The sequence below is a fragment of the Haematobia irritans genome, chromosome 5 (assembly GCF_050003625.1).
Source record: "Haematobia irritans isolate KBUSLIRL chromosome 5, ASM5000362v1, whole genome shotgun sequence".
NCBI classification, from domain to species: Eukaryota; Metazoa; Arthropoda; class Insecta; order Diptera; family Muscidae; genus Haematobia; species Haematobia irritans.
The window spans coordinates 39,644,741-39,667,892 of NC_134401.1; the positions used below are offsets into that span (position 1 = coordinate 39,644,741).

A 23,152-nucleotide genomic window follows, 5' to 3' on the forward strand; every position below is an offset into this window, starting at 1 on the left:
TAGAAAATTTTGTCAAAAATTTATTTCTGTAGAAAATTTTGTCAAACATGTATTTCTATAGGACATTTTGTCGAAAGTTTTATTTCTATATAATATTTTTGTCAAAATTTTATTTTTATAACATTTTTTTTTCAAAAATTTATTTCTATAGAAAATTTTTGTCAAAATATTTTTTCTATAGAAATTTTTGTCAAAATTTTGTCAAAATTTTATAATTATAGAAAATTTTTTCAAAAATTTATTTCTATAGAATATTTTGTTAAAATTTTATTTCTATAGAAAATTTTGTCACAATTTTATTAATATAGAAAATTTTGACAAAATTTTACTTCTATAGAAACTTTTTGCAATAATTTATTTCTATAGAAAATTTTTGCAACAATTTATTTCTATAGAAAATTTTTGCAAAAAATTATCACTGTAGAAAATTTTTTTTCTATAAAAATTTTTCAAGATTTTGTCAAAGTGTTATTTCTATAGGAAATTTTGTCAGAATTTCATTTCTAAAGAAAATTTTGTCAAAACTTTATTTCTATAGAACATTTTGTCAAAATTTTATTTCTATAGAAATTTTTGCCAAAATTTCATTTCTATAGACATTTTGCAAAATTTTATTTCTATAGAAAATGCTTAAAAAATTTTATTTCTGCAGAAAATTTTATTTCTATAGAACATTTTGTCAAAAATGTATTTCTATATAAATTTTTGTCAAAAATGAATTTCTATAGGACATTTTGTCAAAGTTTTATTTCTATAGAAAATTTTATTTCTATATAATATTTTGTCAAAATTTTATTTTTATACAAAATTTTTTCAAAAATTTATTTCTATAGAAGATTTTTGTTAAAATTTTATTTCTATAGAAATTTTTGTCAAAATTTTGTTTCGATAGAAAATTTTGTCAAAATTTTATGACTATAGAAAATTTTTTCAAAAATTTATTTCTATAGAATATGTTATTTTGTTAAAATTTTATTTCTAATGAAAATTTTGTCAAAATTTTATTAATACAGAAAATTTTGCCAAAATTTTACTTCTATAGAAACTTTTTGCAATAATTTATTTCTATAGAAAATTTTTGCAACAATTTATTTCTATAGAAAGTTTTTGCAAAATATTATTACTGTAGAAAATTTTTATTTCTATAGAAATTTTTATTTATTTCTATAGAAAATTTTGTCACAATTTTATTTCTAAAGAAAATTTTTCCAAAATTTCTTTTCTATAGACATTTTTGCAAAATTTTATTTCTATAGAAAATGTTTGCAAAATTTTATTTCTGTAAAAAATTTGCGGAAAATTTTATTTCTATAGAAAATTTTGTCAAAAATTTATTTCTGTAGAAAATTTTGTCAAAAATGTATTTCTATAGAACAGTTTGTCAAAGTTTTATCTCTATAGAAAATTTTATTTCCATAAAATATTTGGTCAAAATTTTATTTCTATATAGAAATTTTTGTCAAAATTTTATTGCGATAGAAAATTTGTTTTCTATAGAATATTTTGTTAGAATTTTATTTCTATAGAAAATTTTTTTCAAAATTTTATTACTTCAAATTTTACTTCTATAGAAACTTTTTGCAATAATTTATTTTTATAGAAACATTTTTGCAAAAATTTATTTCTATAGAAAATATGCAAAATATTATTACTGTAGAAAATTTTTATTTCTATAGAAATTTGTCAATAGTTTTGCTGCAAGTAGAGGATGCTGATGAGGAATGTGGTAATTCCGAAACGTGCGTCCATCCAACCATCTTACAGTCTATAGGGCTTTGCCCAACTAAATTTGACAAACATTCGTTTCCTACACTTGTAGTTTAGTCAATGCATGGTTTTAAGGTGAAATCAAAAACAACGAAATTTTACTTCTATAAAAAATTTTGTAAAAATTTTATTTCTATTGAAAATTTTATCAAAAATTTATTTCTATAGAAAATTTTGTCAAAATTTTATTTCTATAGAAAATGTTGTCAAAAATTTATTTCTATTGAAATTTTTTCCAAACTTTTATTTCTGTAGAAGTTTTTTCCAAAATTTTATTTCTATAGAAAATTTTGTCAAAATTGTATTTCTATAGAAAATTTTGTCAAAATTTTATTTCTATAGAAAATTTTGTCAAAATTTTATTTCTATTGAAATTTTTCCCAAAATTTTATTTCTATTGAAATTTTTTCCAAAATGTTATTTCTATAGAAATTTTTGTCAAAATTTTATTTCTATGGAATATTTGGTCAAAATGTTATTTCTATAGAAAATTTTGTCAAAATTTTTTTACCCTGCGCCACACTGTGGGACAGGGTATTAAAAGTTAGTGCATATGTTTGTAACACCCAGCCACCATGGTGCAATGGTTGGCATGCCCGCCTTGCATACACAAGGTCGTGGGTTCGATTCCTGCTTCGACCGAACACCAAAAAAGTTTTTCAGCGGTGGATTATCCCACCTCAGTAATGCTGGTGACATTTCTGAGGGTTTCAAAGCTTCTCTAAGTGGTTTCACTGCAATGTGGAACGCCGTTCGGACTCGGCTATAAAAAGGAGGTCCCTTGTCATTGAGCTTAACATGGAATCGGGCAGCACTCAGTGATAAGAGAGAAGTTCACCAATGTGGTATCACAATGGATTGAATAGTCTAAGTGAGCCTGATACATCGGGCTGCCACCTAAACTAAACTAACCTAACACCCAGAAGGAGACGAGATAGACACATGGTGTCTTAGGTAATAATGCTCAGAGTTGGTCCCTGAGTCGAGCTAGCAATTTTCGTCTGTCCGTCCGTCCGTCTGTCCGTCTGTTTTTGAACACATTTTGTGATCAAAGTCTAGGTCGCAGTTTAAGTCCAATTGCCTTCAAATTTGGCACAAGTTCCTGTTTTGGGTCAGAATATACCCTATTGATTTTGTAAGAAATCGGTTCAGATTTAGGTATATCTCCCATATATATCTTTCGCCCGATATGGACTTATATGGCCCCAGAAGCCAGAGTTTTACCCTAATTTGCTTGAAATTTTGCACCAGGAGAACAATAAGTACTATAGTCATGGGGGCCAAATTTGAGTGAAATCGGTTCAGATTGAGATATAGCTCTCATATATATGTTTGGCCCGATGTGAACTTATATGGGCCCAGAAACCAGAGTTTTAGCCCAATTTGGCTGAAATTTTGCACTAGTAGTGTAATCAAGTGTGCTAAATTTTATTGAAATCGGTTCAGAGTTAGATATAGCTCCCATATATATCTTTTGCCCGATTTTCCGTCATATGACCACAGAGGTCTTAGTTGTAGTCCGATTTACGTGAAATTTTGTACAGGGAGTAGAATTAAATGACTAAGTATGCATTTCAAGTTTGGTTGAAATCGGTTCAGATATCTATATAGCTTCAATATAAATATGTTTTTCCGATTTGGGCAAAAATTTTCAAAATACCCACATTTTCCTTATAAAATCGCCACTGTCAAGTCGAAAACTTATAAAAGTGACTCAAATTTTCTTTTATTTCTAATACATATCTATCGACCGATAAATCATAAATACACGTTTGCTCAGTTGCCTCAAAATTGGTTCAGATTAAAATGTTTCCCATTTTTTTTACTAACATAGTGTACCATCACAGGGCATTAGCCGACTTAAATTTTAAGTCTATAGATTATAAATTTTGTTCAAATGAAGTCAGATTTAAATCTATGTATTTGGGACAAAAACCTTTTTATATAGCACCCAACACAATTGACGGATTTGATATAGTATCGAAAATGTGGATTTACAAAGTGGTGCAGGGTACAATATAGTCGGCCCCGCCCGAATTTAGACTTTCCTTACTAGTTTTATACAAAATTTTGTAAAACTTTTATTTCTATAGAAAATTTTGTCAAAATTTTATTTCTATATAATATATCGTCAACATTTTATTTCTATAGAAAATTTTGTCAAAATTTTATTTCTAAAGAAAATTTTGTCAAAATTTTATTTCTATAGAAAATTTTGTTAAAGTTTTATGTCTATAGAAAACCTTGTCAAAGTTTTATTCCTATAGGAAATTTTGTCAAAATTTCGAATATCGAAACTATTTCCAATATGGACATTAAAATTCAAATGTTAATGTCGTTAAGTCGTTTCGATATTGTCCATATTTAGTTTAAATTTTAATTTTATCCACCTGTTTATATGAGTTTATTATCATTATCTATTTTCGATAAACATGCCTACATGTATTAAAATTTCGTTCAATTTAATCATATAACACACGCAAGTTATATTCAGTGAATTTGTATTTCAACTTTCTTAAAAATTACCCCCCACTTCCCCAATAATACAAAATGACAACAGCATTGCTTTAATCTCATCACCCGTCACAAGAAAATTGTCTTTAAATTACAAAATTTACATAAAATATTCAAATCATTCAGAGCCCTCACACTTACCTATACAACATTCTAGCACCAGTCCAATAAAGCCAATTTTTTTCAAATCGTTCACCGTCATCACCTTCGAAAACCTTAAATGAGAGTAAACACGAATATGAAATTTGTTTCTTTTTTGTTTTCTTGAAGAGCAATGTCAATAACTAGCAACAAAAGCTAATAACAAAATAACAAAAGCAACAAATAAAAAAAGCAACATCTCAAATAAATAAACAACAGCATTATAATAAATAGCAACAACAAAAAATAGTTAAATTACATTTAAATATAATATGAGTATGAAATTAAAGAGGGTGCCTACAATTGGAGTGATAGATATTGGGTATAGCAATGGAAAGTTTATGTCTATAGAAAATTTTGTCAAAAATTTTATTTCTATAGAAGTTTTTCTCAACATTTCATTTGTATAGAAAAATTTCTCATAATTTAATTTTATGTATATTTTTTTATGTATATAGAAAATGTTTGCAAAATATTATTTCTATGGAAAATTTTTGCAAAATTTTATTTCTGTAGAAAATTTTGTTAAAATTGTATTTCTTTCGTTTTTGTTTTTTTATTGTTGGTTTGTACTAGAGGTGTGCGCATGACACGAAATTCTCGTGACACGCGTGATTCACACGTGAATCACGTGAGTCGTGAACAAAATCCAAAGGAACTCTCGTGAATGTGCGTGAATGGGACTAAAATAAATATTTCGTCCGTGAGCGTGCGTGACAAATAAAATCGGTTCGTGAATGTGCGTGAATAAAATTTCTGCAAAATCACGCTCACGAAAATAATCAAGATTTAATTCACACTCGTATGTAGTCTGAAATTAATTTGGCTCACGAACATATTCTATTTTTGAACTTTGTTACCTTTGCTGATTTCCGTTTGGAAAATATCGTGAGTCTCGTGAATTTGTCGTGAATCACGTGAATTGTCGTGAATCGTGCGTGAACGTGAGTCTTTAAAAGTAATTCGTGGGTGAGCGTGCGTGAGTACTGATTTTCATTTCGTGAATGTGCGTTAGTGGGATTGGCTACCACACGTATCGTGCGTGAATAAATATTTTGCTTTGTGAATGTGCGTGAGTGTGTGTGAAATTTCAGTCACGCGCACACCTCTAGTTTGTACCTTAATCATATTTCTTGTTTTGATCTCAGCTTTAAAACCATTGCGTTGACTAACTACAAGAGTAGCTTAACCAACAGGGAGCCACCGTGGTGCAATGGTTAGCATGCCCGCCTTGCATACACAAGGTAGTTGGTTCGATTCCTGCTGGTGACATTTCTGACGTTTCAAAGCTTCTCTAAGTGGTTTCACTGCAATGTGAAACGCCGTTCGGACTGGGCTAAAAAAAGGAGGTCCCTAGTCATTGAGCATAACATGGAATTGGGCAGCACTCAGTGATAAGAGAGAAATTCACCAATGTACTATCACAATGGACTGAATAGTCTACGTGAGCCTGATACATCGGGCTGCCACCTTACCTAACCTAACCTAACAGAGAAAAAGAAAGTTTGTCAAATTTATTTGATCAAAGCTCTATAGACTGCAAGATGGTTGGATGGACGGAAGGTTCGAGTGTGGTTCACTTTGGGTTTAGTGAACTACCCGACTTTATTCTGATAATTGGTTGATATTTGTGCTGCAAGTTGATGCTGTAGAGGAATGTGGTAATTCCGAAACGTGAGTCCATCCAACGATTTGGCAGTCTATAGGGCTTTGCCCAAATAAATTTGACTAACATTATTTTCCGCTGTTGGTTAAACTACTCTTGTAGTTTAGTCAACACAATGGTTTTAAAGCTGAGATCAAAACAACAAATAAAATTTTATTTCTATATAAAATTTTGTCAAAATTTTTTTTCTATAGGAAATTTTGTCAAATTTTTTTTTCATAGGAAATTTTGTCAAACTTTTAACATATTTGTATACAAAATTTTGTTAAAATTTTATTTCTTTAGAAAATTTTGTCAAAATTTTATTTCTATCTAACATTTTGTCAACATTTTATTTCTATAGAAAATTTTGTCGAAATTTTATTTCAAAAGAAATTTTTCTCAGCATCTTTTCTATAGAAAATTTTGTCAAAATTTTACTTTTTAGAAAAATTGATCAAAATTTTATTCCTATAGAAAATTTTGTCACAATTTAATTTTTTTAGAAGTTTTGTCAACATTTTATTTGTATAGATTAATTTGTCATAATTTTATGTATATAGAAAATTTTTGCGAAATTTTATTTCTGTAGAAAATTTTGTCAATTTTTTATATCTACAGAAAATTTTGCCAAAAGTTTATTTCTATGGAAAATTTTGTCAAAATTTTATTTTTTAGAAAAATTTATCAAAATTTTATTTCTATCGAAAATTTTCTCAAAATTTTATTTCTATAGAAGATTTTGCCAAAATTTTATTTTTTAGAAAAATTTATCAAAACTTTATTCCCATAGAAAATTTTGTCAAAATTTTATTTCTATAGAAAAATTTGTCAACATTTTATTTCTATAGATTAATTTGTCATAATTTTATGTATTTAGAAAATTTCTGCAAAATTTTATTTCTATGGAAAATCTTTGCGAAATTTTGTTTCTGTAGAAAATTTTGTCAAACTTATATATTTCTATAGAAAATTTTGTCAAAATTTAGTTTTTGTAGAAAATTTTGTCAACATTTTATTTCTATAGAAAATTTTGTCAAAATTTTATCCCCCATATTCATAAAAGTTAACGTAAACTTTAAGCCTACTATTACCATACAAATTCCTTCGATAAACTGTCAGTAGAAAATAGAAAATTTTCTCAAAAATTTTTTTCTACAGGAAATTTTGTCAAATTTTATATCTACAGACATTCTTGTCAAACTTTTATTTATATAGAAAATTTTGTTAAAATTTTAGTTCTATAGAAAATTTTGTTAAATTTTATTTCTATAGAAAATTTAGTCAACATTTTATTTCTATAGAAAATTTTGTCAACATTTTATTTCTATAGAAAATTTTGTCAAAATTTTATTTCTATAGAAAATTTTGTCAAAATTTTATTTCAAAAGAAATTTTCCTCAGCATTTTTGCTGTAGAAAATTTTGTGAAAATTTTATTTTTTAGAAAAATTTATCAAAATTTTTTTTCTATAGAAAATTTTGTCAAAACTTTATTTCAAAAGAAATTTTTTATAGAAAATTTTGTCAAAATTTTTTCTCAGCATTTTTTCTGTAGAAAATTTTGTTTTTTAGAAAAATTTATCAAAATTTTATTCCTATAGAAAATTTTGTCAAAACTTTATTTGAAAAGATATTTTTATATAAAAAGTTTTGTCAAAATGTTATTTCAAAAGAAAATTTTCCCAGCATTTTTTCAATAGGTTAGGTTAGGTTAAAGTGGCAGCCCGATTAAGTTTCAGGCTCACTTAGACTATTCAGTCCATGGTGATACCACATTTAACTAAAAGTACCTATTACATATGGACACTTCTAGTTTTAACCACTGAATCTTCACTATTATTTTCTTTTGTTGAACCAACCTGATTGTTCCAAAAACATTAACAGACTGCTTAAGTTAACGTTTTCCAGGTCCGCCAGTAATTTAAAGCTATATGCCCCTAAAATTCGCTTACGCCTTACACAAAATGCAGGACACTCACTCAAGAGGTGTTTAATTGATTCCTTTTCCTCCGCATCATGACAGCTCATACAATAGTCATTATACTTCGCACCAATAGTTCTTGCAAATTCGCCTATCAGGCAGCGACCCGTTATATCAGAAGTGATATCTGAAGTCTTGAGAACACTAGCATATCTAGTGTGCGGTTCAAGTTTAAATTTGGTCAAAATTTTATTTCTATATAATTTTGTCAAAATTTTTTTTTTCTATAGGAAATTTTGTCAAATTTTATATCTAAAATTTCGTCAAAATTTTATTTGTATAGAAAATTTTGTTAAAATTTTATTTCTACAGAAATTATTGTCAAATTTTTTTTTCAATAGAAAATTTTGTCAAAATTTTATTTATAAAGAAAATTTTGTCAACATTTTACTACAGAAAATTTATTACTATCGAAAATTTTGTCAAAATTTTATATCTATAGAAAATTTTGTCAAAAGTTTATTTCTATAGAAAAATTTGCCAATAGTTTATTTTTATGGAAAATTTTGTCAAAATTTTATTTTTTTGAAAATGTTGTCAAAATGTTATTTCTATAGAAAATTTTGTCAAATTTGATATCTATAGAAAATTTTGTCAAAATTTTATTTCTATACATAATTTTGTTAAAATTTTATTTCTATAAGAAATTTTGTCAAATTTTATTTCTATAGAAAATTTTGTAAACATTTTATTTCTATAGAAAATTTTGTCAAAATTTTATTTCTGTAGAAAATTTTGCCAACATTTTATTTCTATAGAAACTTTTGTCAAAATTGTATTTCTATAGGAAGTTTTGTCAAAATTTTATTTCTATAGAAAATTTTGTCAACATTTGATTTCTATAGAAAATTATGCCAAAAATTTATTTCTATGGAAAATTTTGTCAAAATTTTATTTCTGTAAAAAATTTTGTCAAAATTTTATTTCTGTAGAAAATTTTGTCAAATTTGATATCTATGGAAAATTTTGTCAAAATTTTATTTCTATACATAATTTTGTTAAAATTTTATTTCTATAGGAAATTTTGTCAAATTTTATTTCTATAGAAAATTTTGTCGACATTTTATTTCTACAGAAAATTTTGTCAAAAGTTTATTTCTATGGAACAATTTGTTAAAATGTTATTTCCATAGAAAATTTTGTCCAAGTTTTATTTCTATAGACAAAATTGTCAAGATTTTATTTTTATAGAATATTTTGTCAAAATTAGTTGCTATAGAAAATTTTGTCAAAATTTTGTTTCTATACAAAGTTATGTCAAAATATTATTTCTATTGAAAATTTTGTCAAAATTTTATTTTTATAGATAATTTGTCAATATTTTGTTTCTATAGAAAATTTTGTTAAAATTTTGTTTCTATAGAAAATTTTGTCAAAATTTTGTTTCTATAGAAAATTTTGTCAAAATTTTGTTTCTATAGAAATGTTTGTCAAAATTTTGTTTCTCTGGAAAATTTTGTCAAAATTTTGTTTCTATAGAGTTTTGTCAAAATTTTGATTCTATACAAAATTTTTTCAAAATATTATTTCTATTGAAAATGTTGTCGAAATTTTATTTTTATAGAAAATGAAGTCAAAATTTTATTTCCAGAGAAAATTTTATCAAAATTTTAGTTTTTAGAAATTTTTTTTCAAAAATTTATTTCCATAGATAATTAAAATAAATAAATAAATAAATGCAAAATTGAATTGAGAATGAGGTCCTGGGACCAATTTCGATTTCCCTTGGCTAAATCAATTTTCATTAAGGCTATCGAACTGATAAAACCATATGTGTTTGTACCCATACTTCTTAACGAAATTTACCCATTCCCTTTGATGCCACCCTTTTCATGCTTTCATCTGAACTATTTTAGCTTTACAGGATATTCAACAGGGACAAGAGATATTGGAGGCCAACAGACAAGGGAAACCTCCTCCTTGGTTTGAGGGTGTGGGGTGCATAATAAATGAAGAATTTCCTTAAAACATTGTATGGGGATGTTGTGAAGTCATGTAGCGCTGGGTGTCTCTCCCTCTATACCTACCTTAAATACTGATATTATATAACCGGTGGCCGGAGTTTGTGTCTTTTTAAAGCTGCCACTTTCACTGGGGGCCAATTGCAATGGAGGACGACATATGGCAGCCACTTCACTATACAAATCTAAGGTATGAGCGGCAGTGTATCTAGATTTGGAAAAATAAAAAATAAAAATGCAAAAAATATTAGACTCTGGTATAGATAGGGGAAAAAAGAAGAAGGATTTAACACAAATAACCAGAAAATGAAAATTATATCCCTGCCCTCCCACCTTGTCAACATAGACAATAGGTCCAAAAAGCAGATAAATTGGCCATAAAACCAAAATGTATGGCTAAAGCTCCAAAATTCTTTGTTACAGCTTCACATAGATGGTCAACATGCATTCATTTTCCTTTGATTGTCATCATCAATGTTGAAAATTACCCTGCTCTCTTGTATACCATTTGGATAGGCTCTATTCGAGTCCTCTACAACCAGGGAAAAGCCAACGAACCATGATAAATGTGATCACAAAAAAAAAACAGAAAATATGGCAAATATAAATCATGAAACACACATTCCTATCATGCAATGGCTCCATCCGCCCTCATGGTCTATAGAGTGAGGTTTAGTGAAAAAGGAAATCCTGAAAAACATCATTATGGTAGCAGGAAATGTTTGTCATTGCCATGTGCATTACCACTCCACCACAACCACGATGACCATGTGTTCTTTTGGAAACCATCCAAACGGCTATTATCTCAAATCTATGAACTTGTTACTGACCACCGAAGCGAATTGCACAAAACTACCACAATAGCGGTGAATTAAGAGTGCAAATTGGGTCATAATACTTTCAATTTTGTAACAAATATACTTAAATCATGTAAAACTAAGTAACAAGTTTGTACCTCCGAAGGTTCGGCCGGCCAAAATCTTAAGGTTGACATACAAAAAAAATCCATGTATTGAAAATTCCATGAAGCTTAGTCAACAAAGTTTATCATTAAAGTTTTAAAAGGCTATCATTATTACTATGAACATTTTCATTAATAGTATGAAATATTTCTTTACATAGAAGAAAATTCATTGCGATAATGTAAAATTACTTTCCATTTAGGAAACTTTTCGCTGACTAAATTTTAATGACATGTTTTGAAGTATTTGATTTTTCTATCAGTTTATAGAAGAATTTTGGTGTGGTCGTAAAACGATGGGAGTTGGTATACAGAGTAACCGATGTGTAATGCATCAAAGTAAGGAGTTATATTTTTTCCATTTAATTTTTTTAATTTTATTGTTCAAAAGACAAAAGCGATGAAAATGATCAACCCTTTGGTATTTTTTAGTGCTATCGTTACCCTAAATACCCCAGACTCAAAAGTCCAACATATTGAGATCCACAGATTTTGATGGTTATTGTCCGGTAGAAAGGGTGTGAGGAACCTCCTGTCTAAGCCGTTCTTGAATGACGCGTCGTTAATCCTGTTGGAATATCCATGATCTTCCGCCGAACCGTTTATCCAAGTTTTCAATACCGTTTTTACTTTCCCGATAATTTTGTCACCACGGTCGATGAATACGAGCTGAAATCGACCATTACGGCGGCCCACACCATTACCATCGGTGACGCTTGAGTTCTGGTGGCCAATCGAAGGTGTGCATATTCACTTGACTTTTTTGGCAAGTAAACCCGATCATTTTCGTTTTTCACTCCTGAAACATCTCACCCCTGGGTATATTCGTCACATCATATGCATATCAAATCGTATTACGCTTATTGATTTAGCTCACTCTCTTGCTCTCCCAATAACTTTCAAACTTTCTTCCCAATGCTAGCAGAACAAATGCGAAACTCCACAACACACACGGCAAACAAAAAAACAGCTTTTCAAAATTCAAAGCTTTGATGTAACGCCAGAGGAGAATTAATTGCGGATCAGGTGGATGACACAGATTTCTGTGCTTTAAATGAAGACCACGGGACTCACATAACGGCCACATATCGAAGTTCCCCTGTCGTCACTATGGTTAGCTCTCACCTCGTGGCACAGATAACATGGCATATAGACATAGCCATGAACTTTAACCATCTCCCGATCGCAGTAAAGATTGATTTCGGAACAGACAGTGTTATTCAAGAGAGAAGAACGACTATGAACTTTGGTGAAGCTAACTGTGAGCCATGTATCTCGCTAGCTGAGTTCGAGTTTGACTCTGCCCCACTACCAATTTCAGCGGAAAAAATCTTCATGGATGGTTGTTTGTTAAACATTTATTGATCTTGTATAACAAGACTTAGGTCTTATATGTCTTGAATAGGGCGTACAAAAGATTTATACCAGCGAGTCGGATTCCTGACATCCGTCCGAATTTCCCCATGGAAACATCAAGTTGCCAGATAAAAGAGACGAGACCCGGAAAGTAGATCCAGCTGATCCCAGGATCCCAAGTCTCGCTAAGGAGATCGGCCGGCTTGTGGCCACCGATAATCTTGAAAGCAAACGGCTGTGATCTACGATCCGGAACCCCAAGCGAAAATATAACATTTATATTTCGTTGGGAGGGGGAGGTCTGGGGGTCGGCGTAGTGCAAACTCCGAAGGATGATACCCGTGTTGCGAATGCTTTCTGCAGACAGTTCGTCTAGCACCACCAGACTGTAGATCGTGCAAGCAGAAGACAAAGGCGGGTCTTCTGAGCAATCACACAGGAAACATCAAGGTTGACACATAAGAGAGAATAGACTCGGAAAGTAGATCCAGCTGATCCCAGGATCCCAAGTCTCGTTAAGGAGATCGGCCGGCTTGTGGCCACCGATAATCTTGAAAGCAAACGGCTGTGATCTACGATCCGGAACCTCTCGAACCCCAAGCAAAAATATAACATTTATTTTTCGTTGGAGGGAAGGAGTGCAAACTCCGAAGGATGATACCCGTGTTGCGAATGCTTTCTGCAGACAGTTCATTTAGCACCACCAGACTGTAGATCGTGCAAGCAGAAGACAAAGGCGGGTCTTCCGAGCAATCAGACAGGACAGCTTCCCTTGGGTCATCAGTCACTCCAAGCCATAAAGGCCGCCAAGAGCTCCACAGCAATTGGCCCAGATGGCTTGACTAGGAGGATGTTGAAGCACATAGGAGAGAATGACACTAGATTCCTGGCCCATAATTTCAATGTTTGTCTCAAAACTCTCGAAAAATCAGACATCTGGAAAATAGAGAAGGTCGTTCCAATTCTGAAGCAGGGAAAACATGCACATCTTGGAAACTCGTATCGACCAATTCTCGAAGCTATTTTACTGCCCCACTTTGCAGAACATCTAATGTTGGCAGAACACCATGGTATGGTTTTTGCTCGATCACTGCGTTGTGTGAATTAACAGCCAACATTGCAGAGGGATTGAATAGTAAGGGGTCGCATAAACGTTTAATTCTCGTATCATTGAACTTGTCTAAAGCGTTTGATACAGTGAAGCATGCCACTCTCTTAGGATATATTTTGGTTCCCATAATATCTTCTTCTTCTAATAATCTTAAGAGATGGTTTGCGAACTATATGAGTGGCAGAGACTCATATGTGGAATTCAGAGAAAAGAGATCTTCGCCTAAGAGATATAAGCAAAGCATTCCTCAAGGCGGTGTACTGTCCCCCTCCTTTTTAACTTTTACGTGACAGGAGCTCCACTTCCACCATCAGATGTCCACCTGATAACCTATGCGGATGACTGTTCCATAGTCACATCAGGTGGGGATATCAGGAATCTTGAAGTGAAGATCAACGACTACCTCACCGCACTTAGAGATTTCTTTGTCAACAGGAATCTGAAACGTGCTGCCCCTAAATCGACGGTGACCATTTTCACATCGTGATCCTTGGTCCAGTGAACCTGGAACTCGATAGCCACATATGTGGCCATAGTATCCTACATGCAAACAGCCCAAGGTTCTTGGTGTTGCATTTGATAGTTTGCTCCTCTTTGAAAAACATGCGGAAATGGTAGCCAAAACGTGGGGAGTAGAAACAAGAACCTGAAGGCATTGTCTGACAGCACTTGGGGGAAAGATAAAGAGACGATACAAAAATACCTACGAGCCTATTGGTTGTCCCATTATCGATTATGCGGCTCCATTTGGACTACCAGTATTAGCGATATCCAATGGAGAAACCTTCAAACGGTGCAAAATACTGCGTAGCGGATTGCCACTGGATGTCACTCCAAAACACCAGAGCAACATCTGCAACATGAGTCTAAAATGCGATCGGTGAGGCAACACTGTACCCTTCTCACCCATCAGCGCCTGATAAAGTGCAGAGGGTAGAGTACCCAAACCATGCATCCACGAGGCTACCAAACGGCAAGCCCATACGGTTTAGGAAAGATATTCAGTCAATTAACCACTTGAGCCACCGTGGTGCAATGGTTAGCATGCCCGCCTTGCATACACAAGGTCGTGGGTTCGATTCCTGCTTCGACCAAACACCAAAAAGTTTTTCAGCAGTGGATAATCCCACCTCAGTAATGCTGGTGACATTTCTGAGGGTTTCGAAGCTTCTCTAAGTGGTTTCACTGCAATGTGGAACGCCGTTCGGACTCGGCTATAAAAAGGAGGTCCCTTGTCATTGAGCTTAACATGGAATGGGGCAGCAATCAGTGATAAGAGAGAAGTTCACCAATGTGGTATCATAATGGACTGAATAGTCTAAGTGAGTCTGATACATCGGGCTGCCACCTAACCTAACCTAACCACTTGATCGACGATGACTGTGATGAGGGAATAAGAACGGTATTGAGGGCGGCACACGCGACAGCGGTTCAGAAGGCTATAGATTCCAACCAGTGCAGCGTTGTGCTGGGAAGAAGACCACCACCTGTAAGCGATGATGAGAGACGGCTGCCTAGAGGGACTAGGTCAGTGCTAACCCAGCTTTCCCTTCTGAACCCGGCAATTCAAGTATTGTGGACATTCGCTCCACATCACGAGGAACCTCTTCTTGTGAGTTGCGAAGCCAACAGAACTGACACCTACTTCACTCTGGACTTATCCAGTATAGGCAGCTCGCTTCCTCGAACTGGATGTAGAAGCCTAAATGTCTTATCCTAATAAGTTGTTTTGTCTTTTATTCTCCCTATTTGTTTTCATACATAAATTCCCAGGGACTTGAACAACAAACATACGCAATTACGTCAACAAGGTCAATAGCGCTATTTTACAGGTCTCAAGAATGCGTGGCATTTCAAAATATTTCCTTTTTTAGAGTATGTGCATATCAGAGCACCATCGTAAATTATAATACAAGAAAAATCCATTAAAAACCAATTCACAACTTACCTTAAATTTTTTGGCTCAAATTTCGATAAAGATGAAACTCTCATGCCCGTATAAAAATTTGAAGGATCCGTTTGTGTTGTATTTATAACATAATAGGCAATAAAGGGAAATTCGGCTGTAGTCCATACACACACACCAAGAAGCACAAAAAAATCGACAAAATAAAAACATTATCATTTTTCTATATTGTATCTTATAAATAAATAATGATTTTGAGCTTACATATTTTTTCCATATTAGCCAACAGCATACCACCCACAGCTGTATTGGCCTGTTGCACTTCAGTTACAAGTTCAGAGGCAACGGAACGTTGTTTCAGCAGTGGATGGGCTAGAGGGGATTCAAGGACAGGATCTATGGGTTCTAGGGGACTCATTAAATGTACCAAAATGCATAATTTTGGATCGGATACCTCTAGAACACTTAGAGGACTGGAAGGTTTTGTTGAGGGGCCATCAACCGGTGGTGGAGGTAGCTATAAAAGAGAAAGAGAGTGAGAGAGAGAGTAAGATAGAGAAGGAGAACGAATTAAGTGTTATAATAAAAAAAATAATAATTGTTTAAAATATTTATCTTTTTGTATAGGGTAGCTGACACCAAGTGTCACCAATTCTAATGACCACAAGTTTTTGAATGAAAATAATTAAAATTATTTAAAGCGCTATATATTTCAAATTTCATTGTTCAAAAACAATTGTTCAAATCAAATTTTGGAATCAGTTTAGATTTATTGGAATTGGCTACCTTTGGCACGAATTATGGCCATCAAACAACCCCAAAAAAGCTTTCACACTTTGCTCTGTGGTATTTTTTACCATTCCTGGCGGAGCATCCTCTTGAGATGGTCAACACTTTGATGACAACCTTACTCTCCAAACTGCTCCAGGCGAATTGATATCCGGAGTTTTGGTGGCCAGTAGTGTGCAGTAGAAATGAAGTTTGGGACATCCCTATTAAGCAATTCTCGGTTGACGCGTACTGAGTGCAATATTCCCGTTGGAATGTCCGAAATGTTTGCCTTCCCAGGGCTTCAATACTGCCTTTAGACCCCACGTTTAGTGACCGAAGACCAACCATCGGCCGTTACGGCGGCCGGCTCATACCATTACCATTGGCGGCTCTTGGGTCCTGATGACCAATTGAAGGTGTTAAATTTTCAGCGGACATCTCTGATAAGTAAATCCGATCAAGTCATTGGTTCACAAACTGCTCAATTTGAAATGGCTTCTCATCGGAAAAAGATCAAATTCGGTCGGCTTCGGTTTGAGAGTAAAATGTCATTTTTGGACCGAAAACATTTAACATGTTTGTCGCAACCATGTTAATTTCTCGAAAATTGTGTGTCTGATTTCAATTAATTTCGTTATTGAACCATAATTTTTATACCCTCCACCATAGGATGGGGGTATATTAACTTTGTCATTCCGTTTGTAACACATCGAAATATTGCTCTAAGACCCCATAAAGTATATATATTCTGGGTCGTGGTGATCTAAGCATGAGTCGATCTAAGCATGTCCGTCCGTCCGTCCGTCCGTCCGTCTGTCCGGCTGTCCGTCCGTCTGTGGAAATCACGCTAACTTCCGAACGAAACTAGCTATCGACTTGAAACTTGGCACAAGTAGTTGTTACTGATGTAGGTCGGACGGTATTGAAAATGGGCCATATCGGCCCACGTTTACGTATAGCCCCCATATAAACCGATCCCCAAATTTGGCTTGCGGAGCCTTCCGGAGCAGCAAAATTCATCCGATCCGGTTGAAATTTGGTACGAGGTCTAAGTATACGGTCTCTAACAACCATGCAACAATTGGTCCATATCGGTCCATAATTATATATAGCCCCCATATAAACCGATCCCCAGATTTGACCTCCGGAGCCTCTTGGAGGGGCAAAATTCATCCGATCCCGTTGAAATTTGGTACCTGATGTTAGTATACGGTCTCTAACAACCATGCAAAAATTTGTCCATATCGGTCCAAAAATATATATAGCTCCCATATAAACCGATCCCCAGATTTGACCTCCGGAGCCTCTTGGAGGAGCAAACTTCATCCTACCCGATTGAAATTTGGTACGTGGTGTTAGTATATGGTCTCTAACAACCATACAAAAACTGGTCCATATCGGTCCATAATTATATATAGCTCCCATATAAACCGATCCCCAGATTTGACCTCCGGAGCCTCTTGGAGGAGCAAAAGTCATCCGATGCGGTTGAAATTTGGTACATTTCGTTAGTATATGGCCTCTAACAGCCATGTAAAAATAGTCAAATTTTATTACTATAGAAAGTTTTGTCAAAATTTCATTTCTATAGAAAGTTTTGTAAAAAGTTTATTTCTATAGCAATGTTTGTCAACATTTTATTTCCATAGAAAACTTTGTCAAAATTTTATTTCTATAGAAAATTTTGTAAAAAATTTATTTCTGTAGAAAGTTTTGTCAACATTTTATTTCTATAGACAATTTTGTCAACATTTTATTTTTATAGAACATTTTGTCAACATTTTATTTCTATAGAAAATTTTGTCAACATTTTATTTCTATAGAAAATTTTGTCAAAATTTTATTGCTATAGAAAATATTGTCAACTTTTTACTTCCAAAAAAAAATTTTGTCAACATTTTATTTCTATAGAAAATTTTGTCAAGTTTTTATTTCTATAGAAAATTTTGTCAAAATTTTATTTCTATAGAAAATTTTGTCAAACTGAATTATATACGTATTTAATCGGCCTTTTTTTTTTTGTTTAATATATACCCCTTATGGACTAACTTACAATTTAGAAGACAGTGTTAAAAAGTTGTACGATACCTTGCCATCGGCAAGTGTTATCGCAACCCAAGTAATTCGATTGTGGATGACAGCCTTTAGTAGAAGTTCCTACGCAATCCATGGTGGAGGGTACATAAGATTCGGCCTGGCCGAACTTACGGCCGTATATACTTCTTTTTTTTATTTTTGTGAAATAGTTACCTTTTTTAATTAAAAATTGAGTTTTGCAATCAAAATCAATTATATTTTTAATTGGGTCATTGAACAAGTATATACGGCAGTAAGTTCGGCCAGGCCGAATCTTATATACCCTCCACCATGGATTGCGTAGAAGCTTCTACTAAAGGTTGTAATCCACAATCGAATTACTACGTGGGTTGTGGTAATACCAAACGATGGCAAGGTACCTTTAATCATCTTAAAATCGTCTTCTAAATTGTAAGTTAGTCCATATAGGGTATATTAGACAAACAAGGCCGATTAAATACTTATATAATTTAGTTCTTAATCCGTATAAAGGGTGGTTAAATTGTAAGGGCCGATGTTGAATGTGAACCACACCTAAACGCCAAGTTTTTTTCCGAATTTTATTTGACATTTCTCTATTTCAGACTTACTCAATTTGAACCATGGACGTCGTGAATGGGCAGAATGGTTCCAAGAAATGGCAACAGTGGATGATCAATTTTCGAAGAAAATCATTTTCAGTGATGAGGCACATTTTCACCTCTGTGGATTCGTCAATAAACAGAATTGCCGCATTTGGGCGAATGAGAATCCAAGAGTGATTGTCGAAAAACCAATGCACCCACAAAGAGTGACTGTTTGGTGCGGTTTATGGGCTGGCGGCATCATCGGGCCGTATTTTTTCCAAAATGAGGCCGGTCAGGCAGTTACTGTGAATGGTGTTCGCTATCGTGAGATGATAACGAACTTTTTATGGCCCGAATTGGAAGATATGGATGTGGACGATATGTGGTTTCAGCAGGACGATGCCACTTGCCACACAGCTAACGAAACAATGGCTCTTTTGCGCAACAAATTCAATGGCCGTGTTATCTCACGTAATGGCGATGTCAATTGGCCGCCAAGATCATGTGATTTGACACCGTTGGACTTTTTTCTTTGGGGTTATTTGAAAGAAAAGGTGTACGTCGATAAGCCAGCAACAATTCAAGAGCTAAAGGATGAGATATTTCGGCACATTAACGGCATAGAACCTCCATTATGCCTCAGCGCCATCGAAAACTTGGACCATCGGATGAAGGTGTGCCACCGAGGTCGCAGCGCACATTTGGCCGATATTTAGTTCCATACATAATTGAGTAATACCAATATATCATAATAAAATAAAATTACAATAATTTCCTAAATAGATTGTGTTTTATTCAAAATCAACATCGGCCCTTGAAATTTTAACCACCCTTTATATAGGGGAGTCTATAAACTGTTGCGTGGTAACTCGATAGCCAGAAGTGAAATATGGGGGTCGCTTTGAACTGATATGACCCAATTCTTGTGTGATTGGGGATCGGTTCATCTATAGACCGATATGGAACAACTTTGGCATGATTGTTAGCTGCCATATCATTGCACAACGTACCAAATTTCAACCGAATCGGATGAAATTTACTCCTCCAAGAGGCTCCGGAGGTTAAATCTGCGGATCAGTTTATATGGGGGCTATATATAATTATGGGACGATATGGACCAAATTTTGCATGGTTATTAGAGGCCATATATAAATACTAGCTACCGAATTTTAATCGGATCGGATAAGTTTTTCTCCTCTAAGAGGCTCCGGAGTTCAAATCTGGGGGTTGGTTTATATGGGGGCTATATATAATTATGGACCGATAAGGACCAATTTGTGCATGGTTGTTAGAGACCATATACTTATACCACGTACCAAATTTCAACCGGATCGGATTAATTTTGCTTCTTCAAGAGGCTCCGGAGGTCAAATCTGGGGATCGGTTTATATGGGGTTTATATATAATTATGGACTGATATGGACCAAATTTTTCATGATTGTTGGAGACCATATACTAACACTATGTACGAAATTCCATCGCGATCGGATGAAATTTGTTTTTCTTAGAGGCTCCGCAAGCCAAATCGGGGGATCGGTTTATATGGGGGCTATATATAATTATGGACCGATAAGGACCAATTTTTGCATGATTGTTGGAGACCACATACTAACACTATGTACCAAATTTCATCGGGATCGGATGAAATTTGTTTCTCTTAGAGGCTCCGCAAGCCAAATCTGGGGATCGGTTTATATGGGGGCTATATATAATTATAGACCGATATGAACCAATTTTTGCATGATTGGTGGAGATCATATATTAACACTATGTACCAAATTTCATCGAGATCGGAAAAAATTTGTTTCTCTTAGAGGCTCCGCAAGCCAAATCTGGGGATCGGTTTATATGGGTGCTATATATAATTATGGACCGATATGGACCAATTTTTGCATGATTGTTGGAGACCATATACTAACACTATGTACCAAATTTCATCGGGATCGGATGAAATTTGTTTCTCTTAGAGGCTCCGCAAGCCAAATCTGGGGATCGGTTTATATGGGGGCTATATATAATTATAGACCGATATGAACCAATTTTTGCATGATTGGTGAAGATCATATATTAACACTATGTACCAAATTTCATCGGGATCGGATGAAATTTGTTTCTCTTAGAGGCTCCGCAAGCCAAATCTGGGGATCGGTTTATATGGGGGCTATATATAATTATAGACCGATATGAACCAATTTTTGCATGGTTGTTGGAGACCATATACTAACACTATGCACCAAATTCCATCGGGATCGGATGAAATTTGTTTCTCTTAGAGGCTCCGCAAGCCAAATCTGGGGATCGGATTATATGGGAGCTATATATAATTATGGACCGATGTCGACCAATTTTTGCATGATTGTTGGAGACCATATACTTACACTCTGTACCAAATTCCATCGGGATCGGATGAAATTTGTTTCTCTTAGAGCAATCGCAAGCCAAATTTGGGGGGTCCGTTTATATGGGGGCTATACGTAAAAATGGACCGATATAGACCAATTTTTGCATGGTTGTTAGAGACCATATACTAACACCATGTACCAAATTTCAGCCGGATCGGATGAAATTTGCTTCTCTTAGAGAAATCGCAAGCCAAATTTGGGGGTCCGTTTATATGGGGGCTATACGTAAAAGTGGACCGATATGGTCCATTTGCAATACCATCCGACCTATATCAATAACAACTACTTGTACCAAGTTTCAAGTCGATAGCTTGTCTCGTTAGGAAGTTAGCTTGATTTCAACAGACGGACGGACGGACATGCTCAGATCGACTCAGAATTTCACCACGACCCAGAATATATATACTTTATGGGGTCTTAGAGCAATATTTCGATGTTACAAACGGAATGACAAAGTTAATATACCCCCATCCTATGGTGGAGGGTATAAAAACTAATTGAAATTGTCTAATGAAACTAATTAATTTTTTAATCAAGTATTTTTAATGTCCAATTAAAACTGTGATTAATACTATCATTTTCGTGATTGAAGACATTCCAATTAAAAAATTAATTGGATCAATTAATTTCGTGATTGAATTAGAAAAAATTTTTTGGTGTGTAGCTCATTTCAATTTAAAATGTATCTTCACTGAAATTCATATAAAGCTTTAAAAACTTTCACTTATCACTTATTATACATACCGGTATGCCAGCTGGTAGAAAACGATCAACACTATGTACAGGGATTATAAAACAATCACGATCCAAGGTGGCCAACGAAATGGGTTCCGTACGCACACCGCCCGCCGACATGGGCACCAAGCCATTATTGGGTCCAATACCAGCTCCCGGACCTCCTATGCCAAAGCTAGCTGAAATTTTTTGAAAAATATAAAACAAAAAAAAACGAAATTATTATTTCAAATTGAGTGGCAATAGAAAAAAAGCAATTAAAAAAGCTTTAGTAAATGATTTGGAATCTAATTATTAAGCTTTTCTAAGCAAATGATTATAGAATTGCTTCACACACACACACACATGTAGTTTCATAGGTGTTAAAATAAAGCTTTTTTAAGCCAATTATTTTCGTGTGTCCCATGCCTCTTTGAGCCTTGTTAAGTTGGTTAAACAGGAAACAAACATTTAACAGATATTAAGAAGCTGTTTTTTTCTTTTAAAGCTTTACAGTTTTATTATTAACATTTAATATTACATTTATAGATTTCGATCAATTTTTGATTATGTTCCCACAGTTTGTAGAATTAGTCGATGATTGACGCCTCTGTGAGAAGTTTAATAAAATTAGTAATGATTGATTAGAAATGATTTGGGATTATGATGGGGGGAAAGTTAGATGGAAAACTATTTAATATCGCAGAGAATCTTATTTTCTTTTTCTATTAAATAATATCATTGAGGGAATAACAAAGGACATCACTTGAAATAGTATTAACTAGAGAAGTATGAAACGACCTAAAAACATTTTCTAAAACCAAACACGAAAAAATTTTTACCAATTAAATTTTTACCGACATTTTTTGATTTTGAACAATACAATTTAAAAATAGAGCGCTTTACTAATCAGACACCCTATACAGACAAACCATGAATATGAATGTGTAAAGTTATCCGATTTGACTGTAGCTCAAAATGTGTTGGAAAGTCGATTTTGTTTAGATTTTCAAAAACTTGGAGGGTCAACTTTTTCGCATTTTGAAAAACTCGAAAGGTCATTTGTGCCAAATTTAGAAAAATTCGAATTTTCCAAATTTTAAAACATTCTAAAAGACGACTATTTCCAATTTTCAAAAAATCGAAAACTCGAAAAGACTAAAATCTCAAAGACTAATTTTTTAAAAAGAAAAATAAAAACCGGAAAGAAACGTTTTCCAATTTTGGAAAATGACAAAAAGTCGAATTTTCTATAGAAATAAAATTTTGACAAAATTT

At 33.4% G+C, this 23,152-nt stretch overlaps 1 protein-coding gene across 15 annotated transcripts in view; it reads right to left on the reverse strand.

Moving 5' to 3' along the window:
* The window catches only part of LOC142239111 (uncharacterized), an 85,654-nt gene that overhangs the window by 1,898 nt on the left and 60,604 nt on the right, over window positions 1-23,152 (reverse strand). For all 15 annotated transcript variants that reach the window (XM_075310888.1, XM_075310879.1, XM_075310887.1 and 12 more), the window contains 5 exons: window positions 21,905-22,074; window positions 15,610-15,862; window positions 15,388-15,502; window positions 10,078-10,219; window positions 4,423-4,496 (listed from right to left, as the gene is read on the reverse strand). In XM_075310888.1, coding sequence (XP_075167003.1) covers window positions 4,423-4,496; window positions 10,078-10,219; window positions 15,388-15,502; window positions 15,610-15,862; window positions 21,905-22,074 — 754 coding nt within the window. The remainder of the gene's footprint in view (window positions 1-4,422; window positions 4,497-10,077; window positions 10,220-15,387; window positions 15,503-15,609; window positions 15,863-21,904; window positions 22,075-23,152) is intronic.